The sequence below is a fragment of the Lagenorhynchus albirostris genome, chromosome 4, assembly GCF_949774975.1.
Source record: "Lagenorhynchus albirostris chromosome 4, mLagAlb1.1, whole genome shotgun sequence".
Taxonomy (NCBI): domain Eukaryota; kingdom Metazoa; phylum Chordata; class Mammalia; order Artiodactyla; family Delphinidae; genus Lagenorhynchus; species Lagenorhynchus albirostris.
This window is the reverse complement of record NC_083098.1, coordinates 126059589-126083137: the sequence shown is the minus strand read 5'-3', so window position 1 is coordinate 126083137 and position 23549 is coordinate 126059589. Positions and strand designations below refer to the sequence as shown.

General features: G+C 40.0%; 1 protein-coding gene across 5 annotated transcripts in view; it reads left to right on the top strand.

The window, feature by feature from the left end:
- SEC24D (SEC24 homolog D, COPII coat complex component) overlaps positions 1-23549 on the top strand; it is a 111431-nt gene that overhangs the window by 79859 nt on the left and 8023 nt on the right. For all 5 annotated transcript variants that reach the window (XM_060148646.1, XM_060148645.1, XM_060148650.1 and 2 more), the window contains 9 exons: positions 271-395; positions 5236-5427; positions 6372-6465; positions 13993-14109; positions 15127-15297; positions 16320-16416; positions 16549-16694; positions 17685-17823; positions 18613-18731. In XM_060148646.1, coding sequence (XP_060004629.1) covers positions 271-395; positions 5236-5427; positions 6372-6465; positions 13993-14109; positions 15127-15297; positions 16320-16416; positions 16549-16694; positions 17685-17823; positions 18613-18731 — 1200 coding nt within the window. The remainder of the gene's footprint in view (positions 1-270; positions 396-5235; positions 5428-6371; positions 6466-13992; positions 14110-15126; positions 15298-16319; positions 16417-16548; positions 16695-17684; positions 17824-18612; positions 18732-23549) is intronic.

The following is a 23549-nucleotide window of genomic DNA, read 5'->3' as shown; positions in this document are numbered from 1 at the left end:
ATTGTGGTAATAAGGTCTTCTGAGCCTTTCTCTGCTAGCTGTCATAATCCTGTCTAATTCAATAGTGGGACGCAGGTCATAGCCTGGAAAATAAACAGCTTTTATCTTTTTTATAGCATCAGAGACTGTTCCAGAAAATGACTTAATTCCACGCATGTTATATTAAATGAGATGTCTGATGACCTTAAAGAGTTTCTGGGGGTTTTAATTTGATTATGAAATGTTTGTACATTATAATTATATGTGTGTGACTTGTTTGCTTTCTTGTAGAAGAATAAGCCTCCCAACCCACCAGCCTTTATCTTCATGATTGATGTTTCTTATAGTAACATTAAGAATGGACTTGTGAAGCTCATATGTGAAGAACTGAAGACTGTGCTGGAAAAACTTCCGAAGTAAGGGAACTGCCATTCTTTTTGTAACTCATACAGTATTGCTGAATTAGTATATTGGCCAGAAAACAAGTGCTGAATGGCCCGTGCTCTCTTTTGCTAATGGGGACATCGGATAATCGTTTATAATTTATAAACAATTATAAACAGCATCAGACCTTAAAAAATCAGAGTGATCTTTTGTACAAAGCAAAAGAAACACAACTGATAAGAAATAATGCCACGGTAAACAACGTTCAAAAAATCCATTCTAGATTATAAGGAGAATCCCAGCAGTGTGGTGGAAAAGGCCTTGGAAGTCTGTTATTCACTTTTCAAAAACATTGATTTTCCAGCAGAAACGGGTAGGTTGCTGGGCGTGGTAGAGAGTTCTAAGGGATGCCAGGAAACTGAACTGTTGTCTCATGGCAGGCCCCGTGGCTTTTTGGCCAAATTCCTTTTTTGCCCTTATAGTACCCTGTCTAACCCCTCTGCAGCTTTCCTGCCTCTATGTCCTGTAACTTAAGGGCACAGGGTACATCATTTGTCCTGCTGTTGCAGGGGGCAGCGCATAAAAGGAAAGGTGGAAAGGTATATTAGAAAACATGACTATGTTTTATCGTGTATAAACTAGTTGTTTAGGCTGGGAACTAGCTTCTAGTAAGGAGACTTGTGAGCAGGGAGAAAGCTTTCCTTTATGAGAAGATGACATGCTTAAGAAGATAAAAGAGGTTAGAAAAGATTGTCTGTCTGAAACCTAGTGTCTGCACCAGTCTTAGCATCTTCCACCCCTCCCTATGTTCTGAACATAAGCAACCTCTGTTCTGAACGGGGATGCTTTGAGGGGCGAGTTGTCCGCAGCCCCTAGGTCTCCCCAGGTCCTCGGGTGCCCACTCCTCTGTATTTGTTCCACATGTGGCGGGTGCTTGGGTTGCCTGTGAGGCTCAGTTGAGCGAACTCTGGACCTCCCAGGAGTAGTTTTGTTTGTATCCATGAAGCTGAAATCATAATATTCTCAAGGATGGTTTGGAAAAGCAGTGGGGATGTTTAAAAAACATTGAGGTGATTTCAAACTGAATTCTGCAATGAAGAATGAGCTGGGAGCAAGTTGAAGATGGGGCAAAAGAAAGGCCTCTGATGCCTGCCGACTATTGTGACTATAGTTTCTGTGACCTCATTCTCAGGGACACTTGACAAGTATGGACTTTCTGCCTAAAATGGCATATTTGATCACAGACCTCCCCCAGGGCTGCTTTAACACTACATCTGAATTTTGAACTTGAGTTGTATGAAAGCAAACTACTCTAATTTCTGGAAGTGGTCTCTCTCTCTCTCTCTCTGTCTCTCTGTCTCTCTCTCCTCTCTCTCTCTCTCTCTCTCTCTCTCTCTCTCTCTTTTCAAACTGGTTCAAATTAGTTTCTCATAACCTATTTTCATAGTCACTTCACCAACCCCTTGTTTCTTTTCAACACACTGGTGATATGAAGCTTGTAACCTATTGATGCAAGTTATGAAATCACACTGTTAGGTGTCATCATGACCTTTATATCCCATTGGAGCAGAAGTGTGGCTTTGGCAAGAGATGGCGAGCAGGGGGGAGAATACTGCTGGCTGTTCCCCTCCACTTTTCAAGTAACTCTCTTGAAAGTTTTTATTCAAGCCAAAATACCTTCTCTTTCTTTATCTTTTAAAATAAATCTGTTTTCTCTTTTCTCCCCTGAAATTTATTTTGGGCTGCGTGTATGTATAACTTTATATTTTCGATGGTAAGATTGCCATCAATTTGATTTACTTCTGTGAACTAAAGCAGTGTTTTTAAAGCATAGTATATAAGTCTTGATTAATATCTAAGGTATGTTCATCTCTCAGCTAATCTTTTGAAAAGGGAAAGCCCATTCCTACTCTTTAACTTTGAATTTGCATCTTTGATATTGCCAGGTTGCCAGACTTTTCTGTCTGACTTCTCTGGAACAGGAAAGAAAAGATTTGAAGTGCTTCACTCGTTACTCAGATCAAACTCTCAGACTTTTTTCTGGTGGTTTGTTTTTTTTTTGTTTTTTTTTTGCGGTACACAGGCCTCTCACTGTTGTGGCCTCTCCCGTTGCGGAGCACAGGCTCCGGACGCGCAGGCTCAGCGGCCATGGCTCACGGGCCCAGCCGCTCGGCAGCATGTGGGATCTTCCCGGACCGGGGCACGAACCTGCGTCCCCTGCATCAGCAGGCGGACTCTCAACCACTGCGCCACCAGGGAAGCCCTGGTTGTTTGTTTTTAATGCTGCTGTAGCTAAGATGTTCAAAATGCTTGATTTTGGAATATTCTGGTTCTTCCAGTTACTAATATCTTCAGTGTTGCTCTGTCAGATTCATTCCATTAATAGGGGCAACTGTTGAGGGAAGGGGTCATTGAAAAATGGAACAAAACATGTTCTTTATTAAGATATCCCTTATATAACTTTACAAAATTTGTGTAGAATCAAATGAAGGAGAGACTGAGGTTTTGTTTTCTCGTGGATATGATGTAACAGGGCAGCTATACCGTTGAAAAAGAACATTTTAGGATAGTTCTTTGTTTCTCAAATTTAAAAAGAGTTGTTCCAATGGAAACACTACTACTATTTTGTAATAATGTGAGATGTCCTGATTAGATGTTTATAAAAAATGTTAATTAGATTTTAAGTGAACCCTATGAATCCCAGGATACTCTTTTCCCATCACTAAAAATGTCGAAATCCAATGGGGAATAGCAATCCAGATTCTTCTCTTTAATTTTTCTTTTGTGTTTGTTGCCTTGGTTGACTCCAAATTAACTATTACAAGGAATAAATCCCCTTCATGATTTGCTGGACATTTTTCACCCTATGTCGTAAAAGGTTTACTGGGAAATAGGAGCTTAACCAGTGGTGTGCTGGAAAACTGGCTCTCAAATAAATAAAGCCTTGATTTGTAGTGTTTGCTCATTCCTGTGGTATAAATACTTCCAGCTGGGCTGATTTTAAACTACCAAGGCAACATCACTCCATGGGAGCTGAGAAGGGATACAGACAAATCAATTTATCAGTTTGGGTTCTAACTTGCCCTCTCAGACAGTGTCCCACATCATGACAGTCATTCTCAACGAGACCTCTATTCTTCTCCACGTTGTGCTTGACCCTCCAGGAGCAGAGAGTGTAAGCCTTGAGCCCTGCCCTTTATTGGTTTATTGTCAGGGATTCCTGAAATGTTAACTAAAAGGCACTTTCTACCAAGAGCCAAATGTGAATGAGTTGTAGAAATTTAGGAAGAGGAAATAACTTCTGGTTGGTAGCATCAGGGGAGGCTTCACAGAAGGATTTGTGCTTGGCCTTGAAGAGTAAAATTCTAATAAATAGGGAGGGGGAGGGGAACACGGATACAATATGGTATAGTCGTTGGTTGCGTAAAGTCATACAGTTTAGATTGTGGAGGGGGTGTGTGTGTGTGTGTGTGTGTGTGTGTGTGTGTGTGTGTGTGTGTGTCAAGTCTGTGTATGTGTAGCTACAAAGGATAAGGATTCCCATTTCTAAAAATTTTGCAAGAGTCCAAAATGTAAACATTTACCAAGTGCTTTTGGGATTATGAGGATCTATTTAAACTGCCCGGCCATTTATCAAGGCCACAATGAAGAGCAAATGTCCTCAGTTAGCAAAGTAAGTAGAGAAGAAATAGAACAGAGTTTAAAGTGAATAGTTTGTCAGCCTGTACTCTGCTGAAACATCAAGGAAATTGGGAAGTCTTCGGTGGGAACTTCAGACACTTCCATTGTCCTTTCTCTTGTACTCAAGTAACTCTTTTGGCTATGTGCAAAATGTAGAAACTGAGCAAACTAGGTTCTTTTTTACAAAAGTTGTCCCCAAAGCAAAATAAGTTTTACCGATGTCTAAGGGTCAAAGAAAATGGCTTTCATGTAGCCGCTGAGCACTATGTTATATCCACTGCTGAAAATGAGTAAGAATATCAGTGGTGTCGAGGTATGTTTTTTTAGGAGGGGGTGTGGAAGGAGGGAGGGGGAGGAGAGACAGAATAAAAACAAGTCTAGACCACTCAACTCTGAATATACTCAGTATAGACTTTAACAGCAATATTCATGCCTTTGTACTCCTTTCAGGAAGATTAAGGCCTTGTCCTGGAACTCCTCAAAAAAAATTTTACTAAAAAAAAAAATTTTTTTTTACGTTTTGTTACAGTTTTGGAGATTTTATTGCTTTTATTCTCTAGCCATGAACATCACAAATCGTTACCTAATAAGAATTACATTGTCAATTCGTATATATGATTTATTTTAGTATTTATACTATATGTTTATATGGTATATAGCTTTTAAAATCTAGCCCATTTTCTATTGAGAGTCTTGAGAATGCGTAAAAAAAAATCACACAGGAGGAGCAAGTCCTTGATAAAAATAGCTGTCCTGTTTGTAATCTGAATATGCCTTTCTCTTGCTTCAGATATGCCATTTGTTACTCTGACCTTCTGGTGACTTCTGAGAGCTTTGTTTCTAAAGACTAATAATCCTAGCTTGTTTGTGGGGGGAAAAAAAAAGCACCTTGTAATTCCTATGGTTAGAATAAATATAGTAGAAAATATCAGCACATGTTTTCATAGTATCTATTTGGTTTTCTACCTAGATTTTTGAGAATTTTTTTTTAAATCAAGTTAGTTTTGTAGTATCTCCCATCCCCTAACTGTGACTCAGTATTATCTATATCCTGTAAACGATAATTAAGACCAAACCTTTACACATGTCTTCTGCATATTTTATAGAATGTGTTCTTACTGAATTTCTCATAGAAGCCACTCTCTCAGGACTTCATGGAAGAACGTCAAACCCTTTTTTCCTCTCTCACAGGGAAGATCAGGAAGAGACTTCCTCACTTCGAGTCGGTTTCATCACGTACAACAAAGTCCTCCATTTCTTTAACGTAAAGAGCACTTTGGCACGGCCCCAGATGATGGTGGTGACCGACGTCAGCGAGGTCTTTGTTCCTCTGTTGGATGGCTTCCTTGTCAGCTATCAAGAATCCCAATCTGTGATTCACAAGTAAGTATCGAGTGCTTTATAATTTAGATCCTAATCAGTTGTCTGTTTTTTTAAAATTAATCTTTATTGGAGTAGAGTTGGTTTACAATGGTGTGTTAGTTTCTGCCGTACAGCAGAGGGAATCAGTTGTACATATCCCTGTATCCACTCTTTTTTAGATTCTGTTCCCATGTAGGTCATTACAGAGCACTGAGTAGAGGTCCCTGGGCTATGCAGTAGGTCCTTATTAGCTATCTGTTTTATACATAGTAGTGTGTATATCTCCGAGTTACCCCTCCCCACCTCTTTCCCCCCTTGGTAACCATAAGTTTGTTTTCTACATCTGTGACTATTTTTGTTTTGTAAATAGATTCATTTGTACTGTTTTTTTAGATTCCACATGCAAGTGATATCATATGATAATTTGTCTTTCTCTTTTTTAATGTTTTGATTCAATCACACATATTTTGTTTTGTCATTAGCAAGGGGGTTTTAACACATGGATTATAAAACTCTATTATTTGTGTTAGTTCTGTCTCTTTTCATTGCAGACTGGTATCTAAAAGGAGGAATTTTTTTAGTACACATACTCAGCCCTACCAGTCCCTTCTCTTTGCTGGAAGGCAATGCAAGGGAGTTATTTCCTGAGTGCGCATGAGAGTACTTGGTGATGATACAGCCACTGTTCCATAATCTATAGTCTAAGAGATCAGAAATGTAGTAAGTAGAAAAAAAATCTGTAAAGAGTGTGATTTTGTAAATGTTCCAACCACATCATGAATTTTGGTGCCAAATCATGCCAGGATATCATTCCTTGAGGAATCACCTCTGAAAGTCACCCACAGGTGTTCAGTGCAAAAAAAACACCATATGTACTTAGGCCTGAAGTGTTCGTGATTTATTTCCTGATGTTTATTACACATATGCTAAATATTTAAAACCTTTTGCTCATTCATTTCTTGCAGTTTATTGGACCAGATTCCAGAGATGTTTGCAGACTCTAATGAAAATGAGACCGTCTTTGCTCCTGTCATCCGGGCTGGCATGGAAGCACTAAAGGTGAGAAGAAGGCCCTTTTAGTTGCTAGTAAATAAATTCTAAAAACACACACACACACACACACACACACACACAGAGGAATTTTCATCCATGAAAGATGATACAGCCTTCATTAAAACACGCAGGTTGCTGGAGGCTGTTCAAACTTCCCTACAAATCTCAGGAGGAAACGGCCCAAACCACAGCTTGCTCCCAGCGTTTACATTCCAGCACTGTTAGCATCTGAACAACTGATTTTGTCGGGGTTTCCAGTTTAGCTCCTCCTTTTGGCTTTTATGTGAACTTTATATGATCTATTTTTAAATTATTTCAACAATATCTGAACTACCAGATATGAAAAGAAAAATCTCCATCTCTCTCCTTCCTTGGGGTTTTCAAACATGCAAGGGCAAGGTCGTCACATTCAGTGACAGAAGTGAATGCTGCCTGGGGCCTTGCTGAATGCCAGAAGCAGAGTGGGGTTGGCTGACTATCTGGTTGGGAAGCTGAGCCCAAGGGACTCTGGTCGTTTTCATAGTAATAAAGACATTAATCTGAGGAAGGCAAAATGGTTGGAAAGTGCTTACTCTTAATCATTATTACCTTAGCACAAGAGTCAAACCACTTTGGCCCAGACAGCTAGTTCCTAAAATTGATTTTTAAATTTTATTATTAAAGTTACATTTGAATTATTTTTTAAGATAAAATGGCTAGCAGTAATAACAAACAGCAACAACAACCCTGCAGAATTAAGTTTGTGAAATACTTACACATAAATTTTGTGACCAAACATGATAGTCTGGATCCAGCATAGTGATTCTTGCCTGGGTTCTTTGGTCTTCAGAGTATTCACTTATGGGATCAAAGACTCGTAGATATCCCTCAAAAAGCCTCAATACAAGTTAATTTAACATAAAATTCAAGATAAATTTTACATCAGAAAGCGATTTGGAGATGTTAAGTTTCATCCCGTGGAAGCCAGCAGTGATCCTTGTTTGGACTACAGAAAGACTTGGGAATTTCTATTTTATTCCACATTGCTAAAGACTAATATCTTCTGTTTCAATTTGAAACAGTTTTGCAACTGTTGTTGTTCTCTCCTCCATTAAGGTGTCTAGAAATTCATACGTAAATTTCCTGATACGTGATAAGTTATATATGATGCTACAAGTCTTTCTACTCTGAGAAGTTAGTACTGGGAGTAACATTGTATTCACGTGCTTATGCCTGAAAGATGAGTGGATATTCATAAGCCAGTAAATCATTAGTTAAGACAGTAGAGTGGAAAGAAGAGTGCGGCATGGCTCTTCTTTAGTTGCTAGTAAATAAATTTTAAAGAAGACAGATAGGCACATGCGTGCGTGCGCACACACACACACACACAGGAAGCTTCATCCATGAAAGAATATACAGGCTTCATTAAAACACGCATCCAGAATCCCAGCTCAAACGAATATATCGTTTCTAAAAGGGAGCAAATACTGTCTTGTCACAGTGGGTTCCACACTGGCAGTCCACAAGAGGTCTAGAGGCTGCATAGCCGCCTTGAAAGAAAAAATATATAAAGCACCTTGTGTACACGCATTCCACGTATCTAAAATGTGATATTATGACACATGACTGAAAACCACTGTGTTCTTATTAAGCATGATGTTCTTCGAGGTTGCTCAGTACCATGATAACTGCGCTGTCAGTGTTCTCAGCTGCCTGTCGTTTGCCAGAGGCCAGTGCATTTCAGTCAATCTACTTTCATGTCTTTTGCATGTTATTTTTTGTTATACTTTCAATTTTTAATGTTAGAGTAGCATGTACTTTTACACTGAAGTTTAAAGATGAGAAGAAACTAATATCTAAATATAATCAGAATAACTTTACAAATACCAAAGTAAATAAGTAGCATTATTCTTACAAAGTAGAATGAACTCCCCTTTAGAGAAGGTAAAGAACTTTTTTATAGCTTTTTTTCTTTTATAAATTTATTTTATTTATTTTTGGCTGCGTTGGGCCCTTGTTGCCGCGCGCGGGCTTTCTCTAGTTGCGGATAGCGGGGGCTACTCTTCATTGCAGTGTGCAGGCTTCTCATTGCGGTGCCTTCTCTTGTTGTGGAGCACGGGCTCTAGGCGCGCGGGCTTCAGTAGTTGTGTTACACGTGTTCAGTAGTTGTGGCTCGCGGGCTCTAGAGCGCAGGCTCAGTAGTTGTGGCACACGGGCTTAGTTGCTCCGTGGCATGTGGGATCTTCCCAGACCAGGGCTCAAACCCGTGTCTCCTGCATTGGCAGGCGGATTCTTAACCACTGCGCCACCAGGGAAGCCCCAAGAACTGTCTTTATATGAAGATAAGAAGCTACCTTTATCAAATGACACTGTTGGACATAATGTTAGTGGTGCTTACTGCCCTGTGCCTGCTGGCAGATCGCTCTCCCAGCCCGTCTTCACACAGACTCCACGGCTGCAGAAGACCGGGAAGGCAGGCATGCCCCAAGTCGTGGAGTCACGTATTAAAGGGCGGGTGCTTTTTTCAAATGCAGATCTCTGGCCCTACTTCCAGAGATCCTGCCTGATTCATTAGCTCCCCAGCTTGCTCTGCTGATTATCCATATTTGGGAACCACCAGCATAAAGAATTGTTATTCATTCTGCCATCTCTTGGAATATCCTTACATTAAGTTAACTCACGAGAAAATTGCATACCTGACTGGTACAACTTCACATTACACTTGCACTAAGAACGCTTGTGTTTAACTCTGATTTAATGTCTTGCCCTAAGCTGTTAATTAATGGTTAAATTAAGAAAGAACACTATGAAGAAAGTTCTTTCTTGTGTAGAACATTAACTGGAGACCTTATTGCATGATTCAATCTCTTTACATGTAGAAAGATTCGCTAGCTGGTTTCCTAGAGTTGGTTGCTATAAGCAGTCTAACGCATAATGCTTCTTTCAGCTTTAACTACTAAGATACTACTTAGGGTAGATATTCTAATATAACGATTTCTTTTCCCTGACCTTCTTAGTGATTTCCAGTTCTTTACATTTGCCTTAGCATTTCTATTATATATGTACCTTTAATCATCTGTTTCCTCAAAACTTTTTTGTATAAATAGACCATTGCCATAAATAACCTTAATGAAAAAGGTTTCTTCTGCATCTTCCAAGAAGATTCGGGGTGATTATAATTCGTTGTATAAGAGCAGACACTGCTGTAGTACAATTTGATACTTTCTCCCTCGTAGCAACTTTATCAGGTTTGGATGAAGGAAAAAAAATTCCAAATAAGATAAAAGTGTGTGTGTGTGTGTAAATGTCTGATGTGTGTAAATGTCTGATGTGTGTATGATAGCTTAGCTGCCTGTGACCGTCACATCATCTCATCATCTTTTCAGGTCCCGTGTGGCTAAGACTTAAATTTGTATAACATATACAGGGTACTAAAATTCTTGCCTGAAGTCATTATTAGGTAAGAGCTAACATTTTTGAGAATTTGCAGGGTAATATCTAAATACTGAAGAGACCACATCATTCATTCACTTATTCTTTCAATCAACAAAGATTGATTAAATGCCTGTGTTTTGTTAAGACAATGTGAGGGCTACTGTCCCTGCTTCTAAGTTGCTCATAGTGTAGAAGAGATGTAACTCTGTAATACCATGTGTGATGTTCATTGCTTATGTTCCCAAAAATAAAGGGGGTGGGGGGGGAGAGCAAAGAGTAACTTTGGGAAGTCCGGGACCGCAGCAAGTCAGCCGAGGAGCTCAGGGTGTTCTGCACGAGAGGCCGGAGCTGAGAGTCTCATTCTCTGTGGAGGGGAGGAGAAACTGAGAGAGCATCAGAGTGCAATGTTTCTTATTTGTGTCCAAGTGGAGACATTTTAGAACTGGACTCCCCCATTTGAATTATAGCTCTACTTTCTATCAGCTAGATGCCAAGTAAAATCTATATATAATTAGTTGTAATAAACTTTTTGAAGCAAAGGAAGAGAGTAGACAAAAACTAACATGAAACATGTGCTAATTTGTCACAAAGATAAAGAGGGACTGTTTGGTAACTTCTGATGCATACTTTCTCAAAATCCCTTGAACTATCCAACTAAAGGTTTCCATTCCTTATTTTCTGTTGTACATGCTTCCGTGTCCACAGCCTCTTGTACTCTTAGTGTCTTTTTTTTCCATATAGTCTTCCAAAATCTGCATCTCTTTCAAAATCTGACACTCATAACTCAACTATATGTGAATTTCTGGCATTGTCTTTTAAGTTGGCCTCAGAACAGTTTTCTGAGTTAGCTCTTACTTCCCCCATAAAACTAGATAAATAGAGTTTGGCAAAATGTTGGAGGGAAATGGCCTTTAGTGGTTATGCTTCAAATATATCATTAGGTGGGGGGAATTTATGTTTCAGTTGTCTTAATATATGCTTAAATTTGGATTCAAGATCACAACATTCCTTCCACAAAAATGTATGGAGCGTCTATAGAGCGAAAGGTACCAGACCCTGGGCAGGGGCCTTGGAGAAATACACTGTAGAAAAATCAAGGTCCTTCCTTTTTCATGGAGCCTGTGATCCATGGAAGACAGTAGAATACCTAAAGTTGTAACACAGTGTCATTAATTCTAGAAAAGTCTTATTTACAAAGCAGAGTAGGGACATAGAGGTAGAGGCAACCAGCTCTGCTGAGGGGGATAATAACACATCTCTCAGAGGAAAGGATATCGGAGCTGAATTTCGAACAATGGGTTCTCCAGGCCAGCCTTTCTCAACCTGTTTCCACCATAATAAGAATGACATGTCATTCGTCTAACCCTACATGATGCACTTATGTGGGCACAATCAGATTTTGGTAAAAACATAAATTTTGTAGGGATTATAAAGCATATAATGCCATAGGAGCTCTTTCTTTTATTGCTACTCATAAAAGATTTTATAAGGATGTGATTAATGAAATAATAAATCTGAAATTAATAGCCATTATATAAGGAAAAAAGATAAATATGGCTTCTTTATTTTTTTCAATATTGTACTTTTTTTTTTTCCTTCAGAGTTTTACTCCATAGGTAATATTAACTAGGCAATCATGTATGTGTAATTATGATTAACACCATGTCCTGGGTCATTGAATTCTCTCAACAATATTTTGTAGTTACTGTTTTTCCTGCATCATATAATTAGGTAGCTGAGGCTTAGAGAAGTTAAATATTTTGCCCAGTGTCACTTAGCTGATAAAATGGCTGGGATTCTAACCCATGCAGTTAGGAACTAGGACCCATGCTTTTAACTACTGTGGTATAAAGTTACAGTGCGTCTGTGAGTACAGAAGATGTAGATGATAGAAGAATTTTTTATTTTTTATTTTTTTGCGGTACGCGGGCCTCTCACTGTTGTGGCCTCTCCCGTTGCGAAGCACAGGCTCTGGACGCTCAGGCTCAGCGGCCATGGCTCACAGGCCCAGCCGCTCCGCGGCATGTGGGATCTTCCCAGACCGGGACACGAACCCGTGTCCCCTGCATCGGCAGGCGGACTCTCAACCACTGCGCCACCAGGGAAGCCCGATAGAAGAATTTTTGACAATGAATTCTTTAGGGGAATTGGGCAGGCGAGGCATGAAAAGTCAGGGAAAAGATAGACTTTTAAGAAAAGTTTTATACCTTTTCTGCTACTTGGATTAAAATTAAAAGTACTTTTATAAAAGTGATAGAAATGAAAAAAATTTAGTCATAGAATTGCAAAATATTTAACGTGTTATTATCAATATTACTGGAACTTTTACTTGGATTTGGTCATTGGAACTACTGTCTTTGTTGGCCAAAGTGTTGAAAACATCTTTCTCCTATGTGGTGTGTATACACATGGAGGGTCCGTAACTGTCCGTGCTCTTCATTCAGCCTTGCCTTCCTTCTTATTAATGCTGTTATGTATCAGTAATTTGCGGTAAAAGACTTGGGCAACAATAAAGTCACTGCTCACTACTGGCCACACAGCAAAGACAAGATGGGGCATGGGTTACACACCCTCCCCAGGGTGTCAGCTGGGACCCACTCCACAAAGCATATCACAGTGTCACTCGGTGAGACACATTAAGACAGGGCTAGCCTTGAATTCTCTTCATTTGTTTTTTAAGGAACTTATTCACAAACCCAAGTACCTTATTATTAGTAGCAAATGACTTCACATCTTGCAGCTGACCCAGGCACACAAGTGTGCAAACAACAGCTCCAGGCCAAGGAAAAGGAAAGATGGATTCTAGGCAGAGGGAACAAATACGGAGGTGTGTAAAGCACGTGGTGTGTTCCAGGAAAGCAAGAAGGTTGTGTGGCTGCAACTTCCAGTGCAGGGGATGGTCAGGGGCGAGATTAGACTGGAAAGACAGATTCAGACTAAACTCCAAAGGGCCTCAAAACTGTTGTTCACAGGCTGTGTGACCTCGCCAGATTGGATGGGCCTCAGTTTTCCTATCCTTAACATGCAGACAATACTACCTTTGTCACCAGGTTGTGAGTATTACCTAAGAGATGTGCGCGAAGGGTCTGGTGCAGAGCCGCACACAGCGAAGGAACGTTGGTAGCAACACATCTCACTGTTTCCCGGCCTTCCTGCTCCCACCCAAATAAAGGAATGTGGACTTTATCCTGTCATGGAAAGCCTTCAGGAGTCTTGAGGAGAAAAGTCACCTATGTGATCAGAACAGTTGCCTTGAAATTATTTCAAGGCAACAGTGTGCCTGGATGGTTTGGAGAGAGGCAAGATGGGAGAGGAGCAATATACTGAATCATTTAATTTCAGTAAATGTTTCTTGTACGTTACTTCTTAGCTCCCTAAATAAGATTTTAAATATTTTTAATGCTGATTTGACTTTCATGGAGCTCCCTGGGCTTGTTGTTGCTTCCCAGGGACTACAGATAGTGTGATGTTGATCCCGCATTTTTTCCTTGTGTCATCTTGCCTGATAGCTGATTCCTTGTGTCTGCTGTTGCCACACCACCGCTGCATTCTTGTGCATTCTTCCTTGAAGTACCCCTCCCGGTTTAATCTGTTTACTAATGATTTCAAAGAAGAGCTTGTATTACATCATGATCCTGGGAATCCTATCATCAGGGGATTTACCTCGTCCTGAAAGACTACTGTTGGCTAAATGAGAAAGTATTTTTACCTGGACACATCATTTTAATAGGTGTTTAAAGCATCATGGTATAGAGACCTACATTTATACATTGACTCTTTGGGGAATTTCCTGGTGGTCCAGTGGTTAGGACCTGGTGCTTTCACTGCTGTGGGCCCGGGTGCGATCCCTGATCAGGGAACTAAGATCCTGCAAAGCCGCACAGTGTGGCCCAAAAAAAAAAAAACAAATTGGCCCCTTCGTTTATAACTTGTGTGACTTTAGGCAAATCACTTAGCCTCCCTGAGCCTCAGTTTTCCAATCTATAGAAGACACAAGGTTACTGTGAGTATTAATGAGATGTATACAGTGCTTGGCTCATAGAAAGTACTTATATTTTACTTTCCTGAGTCCCTTAAAATAAAACTTCCCACCCAAGACTCTTTTTTTTTTCCCCCCAGGCAGCTGACTGTCCCGGGAAGCTGTTCATCTTCCATTCCTCCTTGCCAACTGCGGAAGCACCAGGAAAGCTCAAAAACAGAGATGACAAAAAACTGATTAATACGGACAAAGAGAAGGTATTTATAAACAGTTGCCCTTTGAAGTCCATATGTCAGTTCTTAAGATGGAATAAAGGGAGAGGGAGTGTGTGCTTTGTATAGGAAAGGGGGAGAAGCTACATGTAATGTATAAATCCAGGACATTGTATTTTGTAGTAAAATTTTGAATTGTAAATAATTTAGAAAATTGTATATTCCTAGAAAAACTGATGTCTGAAATAAGATAAGGTCTCAAACTTTTTTCATGTATAATCTGTGTAAGAGACTGAGTAATAAGACTATTAGGGGAATGGAAGAAATGGGGGGAAATGCAGAAAGAAGATAAAGGTAGAGGGCGAATGTAGTGGACGGTCCCGTATGACAGCACTCCCGAGGCGTGAAGTAGACGTGCCTGGGGCTCAAAATATGCTTTGCTCAGACCCTCTCTGGCAGTGTAGCCGTGGGGACAAGTCGGGGGAAAGGATAAACCGTGAGGTAAGCATCCAGCCGCGGCCACGTGACACCAACCAAGTTGCCTCATCTCGGTCTGTCAAAGGGAGGACTAAACATCAGCTTCCTTAGAGCTGTCGGAGGATCAGATAACATTGCGCACATACGTGTATTAAACACAGCACACGCCTGGCGCACAGGGTGCTCGACACATGGCCTCTGCACTGATGACTATCACGGCTCACTTCTTCTTCTGCACTTAACTGGGAAAAAAAATTCATTGAAAAAACTTCAGTGAGGGGCTTCCCTGGTGGCGCAGTGGTTGAGAGTCCGCCTGCCGATGCAGGGGACACGGGTTCGTGCCCCGGTCCGGGAAGATCCCACATGCCGCGGAGCGGCTGGGCCCGTGAGCCATGGCCGCTGAGCCTGCGCGTCCGGAGCTTGTGCTCCGCAACGCGAGAGGCCACAACAGTGAGAGAGAGGCCCGTGTACCGCAAAAAAAAAAAAAAAAAAAAAAACTTCAGTGAGAATTCAATAGAAATTAAAAACAGAAACCAGAAACATTACGTGGTTTTCTTTTTTCCCTTTGTGTATCTTTTTCTTCAGATCCTTTTCCAGCCCCAGACAAATGTCTACGACCCTCTAGCCAAGGACTGCGTGGCTCACGGCTGCTGCGTGACGCTCTTCCTCTTCCCCAGTCAGTACGTGGACGTGGCCTCCTTGGGTCTTGTGCCTCAGCTCACGGGAGGAACCCTCTACAAGTACAACAATTTCCAGGTAAAGGCCAGCAATTTGTTTGCCTCGGTTTTCCACTGCTGGTTTACTTTTGGTGCATAGATTTGTGAGAAAGCTGTGCCCCCTTGTGGGCAGCCGACACATGTAAATTCTAGGTCCGATGGAAAAGGATGGACAGATGGTTAGGAATTGCTTGCCTGCTCCCTAAGGTATGGCCACAGATTGACTCATTCAGCCTCAGAGTTGAATGTCAATGTTAAGCTTCCATGTTGGGAAATATATTTAATATAAAATCTTGGTATTTTATATTAAATATATTTAAGGTACTGTTTTTAAAAGTGACTACATATTTGTTTTAAAGTGTTATGATATGGGGCGGGTCAGTTCATGATACTCCCCCCGCCCCCTCCAAGCCTGAACTGAGAGACAGAGTCAAGAGACGATCAGAACGCCAGCCCTGGAACGGACCTAGGTCTGTGGGCAAGTGGGCTTGCTAGCGCTTTCCCCTCAGTGAGACAAACTTTACACCGAGGCACGAGGCGGCACAGACAAAAGCGTCTCCTGCGGACTCCTGCCTCCTGCTGCTGTACTGAGGTCCAGGAAGGGTGTGCTTCCTGCAGGCAGGCTGCTTCCCCAGAAAGAAGATGTGGAAGAGGCCGAGCTACGCCTGCCCAGTTCCTTTTCCCAAGCTTAGAAATTGGATAAGTCACCTGTCCTCCCCTGAGGAGAAGAGGTTGGGGGGCACCTCTAAGTTATGTACCTCCAGAGGGAAACATGGAGGGGGAACGAGTGTTCCCCCAACATAAATGACAGTGTTCATCATCTAGTTGTATTTTGATGAAAGCAGTTATTTTTCATTGCCTAGCTACATATTTATATTAGGAACTAGATGAGGGATTTGATAAGACCAAAGAGTATAAATGAAATGACACTGAAAAAGCTTTCAGAACCCTTTCTGAGATTTCTGGATAAAGTAGGTTTTAATCAAGATTTGTTTAAAAAAGAATTGTTATTTTAAGTATTTTGCCGCCACCTGGTGGGCGTGATCATACTTTATTTTTTAGGTGCACTTGGACAGCCAACAATTTTTGAATGACCTCAGAAATGATATTGAGAAGAAAATAGGATTTGATGCTATTATGAGGGTTCGTACCAGCACAGGTACTTCTCGTTTTTATTATTTTTCAGGTCTCTGTTGTGTAATTGTTTCCTCTTCAAACTCATTAACAGGCCAACAAAGAAAGTAACAGTAAAATAAGGAGAAGCAAAATTTCCCTTTTCCCTCATCCTTAGGTTTCAGAGCCACTGACTTCTTTGGTGGCATCTATATGAACAACACCACCGATGTAGAGATGGCAGCCATTGACTGTGACAAGGCAGTGACTGTGGAGTTCAAGCATGATGACAAACTCAGTGAAGACAGTGGAGCCTTAATCCAGGTGATCTAAAATGTCTTCCCATCTTTTGCTTTGTAGTTTGTTACTGACAGTGATCAGTGGGGGAGACTCCAGGGCCATCAACTGTGTTAGTCTCTCCATAAAGAAATTCAACTCCATTTCTCCAAAGGCAAAAGTCACTAGATTAGAGCACTCTGTGGTGTATTCTCCATACTGATTCATATATGCTATTTATGTGAAGTAACCATTATGTATGTCTTTGCATGAGAGCCCCGCAGACTTGAGGTCAGAATGACAGGCATCAGTACCCACTCACTCACTGGTTTGCTGCATTCCTGAATGCCGTGTGCGGGACACCATTGCTGAGACGTGTTATCATAACAGAAGCAAGTAACGATAGGATTTGGCTTTGTAGCAAATAAGATTAACTAGAAGCCATGGAGACTTTGAATTAAAACAGGAGAAATTCTAATGGTCATAGTTTTCAGACACGAGCATCAACCTCAAAGAAAGGAGAGAGACTGGCATCAAGTTGAGGAAAAACTCTGTTTATTTTAAAATCACACCTATTTGGGGAAATGGTTACTTGTTTGCATTTTTGAAATGTATGCATATATTATTAGTATAAAACCTAAGTACCTCACCAAAGCTAGTTGTCCATTTTTAATCGAAGTGAGCCTTGAGGAGGACTATGAGAACATGAAGGTATTATTTCTGGACCTGGATCCCTGGTAATAAAATCTGAGCTACGAAATGTAGACTAGTTGTGGAAATGCACACAGTTATTTGCATGTGAACAGCCCCATTAAGTTTAAACCAGTGAAATGCTACATGAGAACCCAGTGTATGACTGGTCATTATTCCTCCCTTATGTGTTGTTGTTCAGTCTTTAGCAATAATAGAAAAAATCCTGTAGGAAAGTTTAGAGGTCTTTTGGCCGTACACACTGTTCTGTAAATGTAAATAAGGTCAGGCTAGCTTGGGTGAATATGTTAACCAGAAAAACATGTGCCCTCCATGTTGCCTCTGCAGTGTGCCGTGCTTTACACGACTGTCAGCGGGCAGAGAAGACTTCGGATTCACAATCTGGGCTTGAACTGCAGCTCCCAGCTGGCTGATCTCTATAAGAGCTGCGAGACTGATGCCCTTATCAACTTCTTTGCCAAGTCAGGTAACACTTTGCTAATTCTGGGGTGCAGTATACCTTGCTCGTAATGCAGGCAGGCCTCGTTGGTTAATCGAGTTAGTAGCTGACAGGTCCTGCGGTAGTGCAGACTTTCGGTGGGTAAATTCAGAATTTGTAAAAGCTAAGGGTGAAGGAGAATAATCAGCATTTCTAACTCTAGACTAATAAGGACAGCAGTGAGTCAGGCCGTGCTATCCAGTTTTGTTTAAAGTTTCTTTCCCAGGGGGACTGAGTTGAAATTGAGGAAGGTGATAACTTAGACTCATTATGGTATGAGTGTGCCCTCTGGGACATGAGGATAATAGAAGATGGTCCCTCATGTGAGACTGAATTTGCTTATCCATACCAAGATAATTAGGAAGTGGTAGGGGCCTGAGGTGGAGTTTTCTGGCTGCTTCTCCCCTCCCTGCTCCAAACCCCAATTGAAATGCTACACTAAGGTTTAGAAGAAAGAGCAATCCAGCCTATAAGAATTCAGAACATCAGAAGATAGTAAACTGGTCTTTCTTTTCTGTGTGTGTGCAGAGTTCTGTTTCTAATATTCTGAGGAAAATTCTGGACCAATTACCTGCCTATTGTTGTAGGTAGGCTATTGTTCTTCATTTGCTAAATTATAATTAGTCAAGAGGAGAGCATTAACACATGGCGTGAACATTTTTAAATGCTGTTATCCCTTGCTGAGTGGTCTGAAGAGCAATTTTTTTTATTATTATTTGAAGGGATCAATTTCTGAGCTAAACCTTTGATGCCCTTTTCACTGTTTTGTGCAAGTAGCTTTTAAAGCAGTTCTACACCAGCCCTTGAAGGTCATCAGGGAAATTCTGGTTAATCAGACCGCCCACGTGTTGGCCTGTTACCGGAAGAATTGTGCTAGTCCGTCTGCAGCCAGCCAGGTAAGTTACCTGCTGTTCTCAGGTGCTGAAGTGTTACAAACACCTACTTGTTCATTCAGCGTTCTGCTAGTAAAGGCTTATGATGTTTCAGGCACTTAGATGCTGTATAGTAAACCATACAACCAAGATTGACAGTGCCATTTTTGGGGGACTATGGTTTATTTATAGCAACATTAAAATGCTTAGTGGCTTTACAAGATGCATGAACCCAAAAACGTGTTGAGGGTCACTACATTATAAACAAAAGCATGTTATATGTAAGAAATGTCAATATAAATGGGGTTATCTTTTGCATGGATGAAGATGGATATAGAGTTATGAAATGTCGGTGCTTAAATACTTTTTGGACATTTATTAACAATCAAAGTTGACATGAACTAATGGCAGTAATGATTCATTTATATATATATATCTTTTATTTTTTTTGTGGTACGCGGGCCTCTCACTGTTGTGGCCTCTCCCGTTGTGGAGCACAGGCTCCGACGCGCAGGCTCAGCGGCCATGGCTCACGGGCCCAGCCGCTCCGCGGCATGTGGGATCTTCCCAGACTGGGGCACGAACCCGTGTGCCCTGCATCGGCAGGCGGACTCTCAACCACTGCGCCACCAGGGAAGCCCCTCTTTTATAAACAAATAAAATTGATAAATTTTGGAGTTCTTTGTATTTAAAAGTTAATAATAGGTATGAAGAGTTTTGAAAAAATTGTCTCTCTCATCTAGTAATTTGAAATTTTAGAAGATCCTTTAAATAAACCTCTCTTGTGAAAACAAAACACAAAAAAAAGCAAAAAGAAAAGGAAGAACCTCTTGTCCACATTTATTTTTGCATCTGTTTTCTTTTTCATATTCTTCCCTATCAAAGCTAGATGCCATTTTTCATAGTTATGTATTGAATATCTGAGTATAGAATTTGGATTAAAGAGAAGGCAGTAAGCAACAGATGGGAAAACTTTCTGGTTAATTCCTTGTGGACAGTGACATCTGAAACCCCACCCAAAGCAACCCTTCAGCAGCAGCGATAGTGCAGATACATCTGGGGGCCAAATTCATAATCTGGGTAAAGAAGGAAATTAAAACAAACATAGTTATTAGCTTGGACTTCTCACAAAAATTCCTTTCTGTGCTGTCCGGAGAGATTAGAGGAGCCATCCATTCTTTCATCTCCTGTTGATAATCACAAAAGCAACTCTTAAATCTGTGTAAGTCAGTTCTCTTTATTATTCAGAGGACTTGCCACTCCAGTAAATTCCAGTATCAGTCCTGTTTCAGAGCACACGTGTTTACTTTATACAAAGCCCCCCAGGTGCACCTGGATATAGTCCAACCAAGACCACTTTACTCCCCAGTTTTACTACTTGTTTTGGAGCTCTGGAAACATGGAGTGTTTCCATACTCTGTCTCTGGAGTGTCTCATACTTCGGAGGGATTGTTGAAGAAGAACAGGTACAGTTAGTGTCCTCTCAGGAAGTTTATTTGCTAATGTTAAAACAACTGGATTCAGAGACCTTAAGTCAAAGATCTGTTGCCTATTAAGGGAAGAAATGAAACTGGTCGGTTGCTGCTGGTTTAAAGTTAAAAGATTTGACTCTACTACTAGATCATCTGTTTGCAGTTGAATTGTTTCTGGAGTAACAACATTATGATGACAATTTTTTTCCTGAAAAAATGGATAAAGATTATTCCTGTTCTTTTGGAGATTTTTCTTTCTCCATTAGCACATTTCAAGTGTACCTTTAACCTAGGATTATCCATCATGGAGTGGGGCAAATGTAGAGATTATAAAACTGTTAATAACGATAATATATTAAAATATACCATTATTTAAAAACAGAATGGCTGGACTTAAGGTTCTCCTCAGAGAATGTAACTTCAAATTTGGTGGTTTTCCATAGTTCACTTGCAAGAAATAATTTCCATGGAGAAATTCGTAAAGGAATTCCACTGTTTTACTATAGAGCCCAGTTTCCTTGATCAAAGCAAGACTGTTAAGGACCTATATACTTGGATTATATGATACTGGACCTCAGGAGATATGCTTTTACTGAATTGCCAGGGCCAGGACTAGGTTGATGCAGAAGAGGTGCTTAAGGTGTAAAATTTAAGGAGACACCCACCTTGGGGGGGGGGTCACAGGATAGATGCTGGGTTAAGACATATAATTAAAAACAACATTAAAACAAATTTTTAAGTTTACATAAGCAATGTAGATTCTTTTTCATTAAATCTAACAACTTACTGTTCTGAACTTAAATATATTACATCATATGGGAGTACACTGACTTTAAAAGGCAAGTCACATGAACTTAACTGCAAAGTAATCGTTTTTTTCATTACCACATCTGTTACTTCAAAACCCAAAGCGGAGGATTCTCCAAATTCAATTAAACTGTGGATTCATGAATTTCCACTCCTTCCTCACTCACACTTTTTCTCCCTGAGAATAATTTCATTATTTATGGAGAGGATCAAGGAGGTGGGGAAAGGTTTTAATTGCCGACCTGTTGCCACATTTTCTTCCCCACCTCAAAAACACTAAGACTGTCTCTCTGTTTTCTTTCACTCTAACTCCATTTTTCTTCTTTATAATAAAATTTCCTTCTTACCTCCTCTGTTCTCTTCCCCCGGCCCTCTATAATCCAGTCTCCTCTAGTCAGATTTTTTAGTCCTGATAGTGTCATCATGGGCCTCTTTGTGGTTTTCAGGACAACAAATTTCTAAACTGTCTTAATATGACCTGATTAATGAGCAGCAACCAGTGAACTGCAAGACGATATCAAAAAAACTGTACATATATGCTTCTCTATGGGAATCTAAGAACATTCTTAATCCATAACATCTAAGATGCCTAACTGGTAATTAGCCCCAAAATAGTATTGGAGCCACGTGGCTCTGGAATATGACCAGGATCTGTCCTATACCTTTGGATAATATTTTTTTCTTTTTTTTTTTAATCCTAATTTTCCTTGGCTGAAAACATATTCCAGTACCATAGTTGTCAAATAAAAATACTTTACGCTAAACAAGTGAAAGAAGTCAGAGAAAGACAAATACCATATGATCTCATTTGTATGTAGAATCTAAAAAACAAACAGAAACCAAGCTCATAGATACTGAGATCAGAATGGTGATTGCCAGAGGCCTGGGGGGTGGGGGGTGGGCAAAATGGTTGAAGGGGCTCAAAAGGTACAGACTTCCAGTTATAACATAAATAAGTCCTGGGGAAGTAATGTACAGCATGGGGACTGTAGATAATAACACTGAACTGCATATTTGATAGTTGCTAAGAGAGCAGGTGTCAACAGTTCTCATTACAAGAAAAGATTCTGTAATTTTGTACGGTGATGATATTAACTAGATTTATTGTGGTCACTATTTCACAGTATATACAAACATGAATTATCACGATATATACCTGAAACTAATATAATGTTGAACAGTGATTATTCCTCAACCTAAAAAAAGAAAATTTATGCTAGAGAGCAAATTACAGGAAGAGCTTTTCCTCATATGAGGAAACATAAATTTATTTAACTGTCTTTGGTTCTTTGAAAGGAGATAAAAGTTGAGAGGGAAAACTAACTACAAAGTAGGATTGTTCTGAAATATGTTTTCCTGAACCAGTGAAGTAAGTTCTGTTTACACATTCCTTACTTAATAGATCATGAGAAGAGACCTGTGATAAAGGGATTTAAGTTGAGGAATAAATCCTTACAGAGCCCTGAGGAAAATTTCCTTTTTGGTATGGATTCTGAAAAGTATATATTCTTTTTCATCATTAAGATAGAAAGCTAAAAAGAAATCATGAATTTATAGACCAGATATTTCTATTTGCAGATTATCATTATCTCCTATATATACTTTTTTTTTTTGGATATTTCGTTGTCCATTGACCTACTGTTAAATGGAAGGAAGTGACACTCAGATCATTCGATCTTGATTCTTAGCCATATTTATAAAATTGAGTTGGGAAGAAGGTTAAACACACAGGCAAATTACTTGTAATTTTACAAATTACAAATTATTTGTAGTTTTTTTACCCATCAGGTTGTGTTTCTAGAACTGTTTAATTGTGTTATTATTTGGAGCGTCACTTTATGGTATGTACTTTGAGGTGGTTAGAATGAAGTCAGAATGAGGTCACATGAGCCAAAGAGAGGATGGAGAGGAAGGTACAGGTGGATTATAAATGTAGAATAGAAAGAATTCATGTACTAATTGAAGGTAAAGAAAAAGTGAAATTAGGGTTCATCTGGTAGTTCTAGTATCTAAAATAGGAACCATAACAGGAAGAACATGTTTGTACGTTTGTGGAATTGTAGGAGTTTGAGTTTTCGTTAGCATACAGTAGTTACGCAGCTAATAAATTCATGAAGCACTTCCTGTTTTATTTTCTACATATGGTATTGCAATTTCCTTATTATGGTTTATCTTTTATATGTATATCATCCCCAGTAGACATTAGACATCTTGCATGTGGACTATGCCTCATTCCTCTGTAGATCCTTGATACTTTGATAGAACCTGTGACGTGGTGGCACTCATTCAATGTCTGATGAGTCTATGACTAACAGATGCATGAAGAGCAGAGAGGAAGAGATATCTCGTGGACAGTTGGAAATGCTGTTCTTGAACTCAAGAGGTAGAAGCTGGTGATACAGATTAGGAAATAACTTGTTTATTTCATTTTATTTAATAAACATGTATATGATACTATCTGTTCGGCACTATTGTAAGTGCTTCACAAATTAGAAATAATTTAATCCTCGTAAAACCCCATGATCATGAAGTAGAGGGGCTATTATTCCTTTTTTAGAAGAGA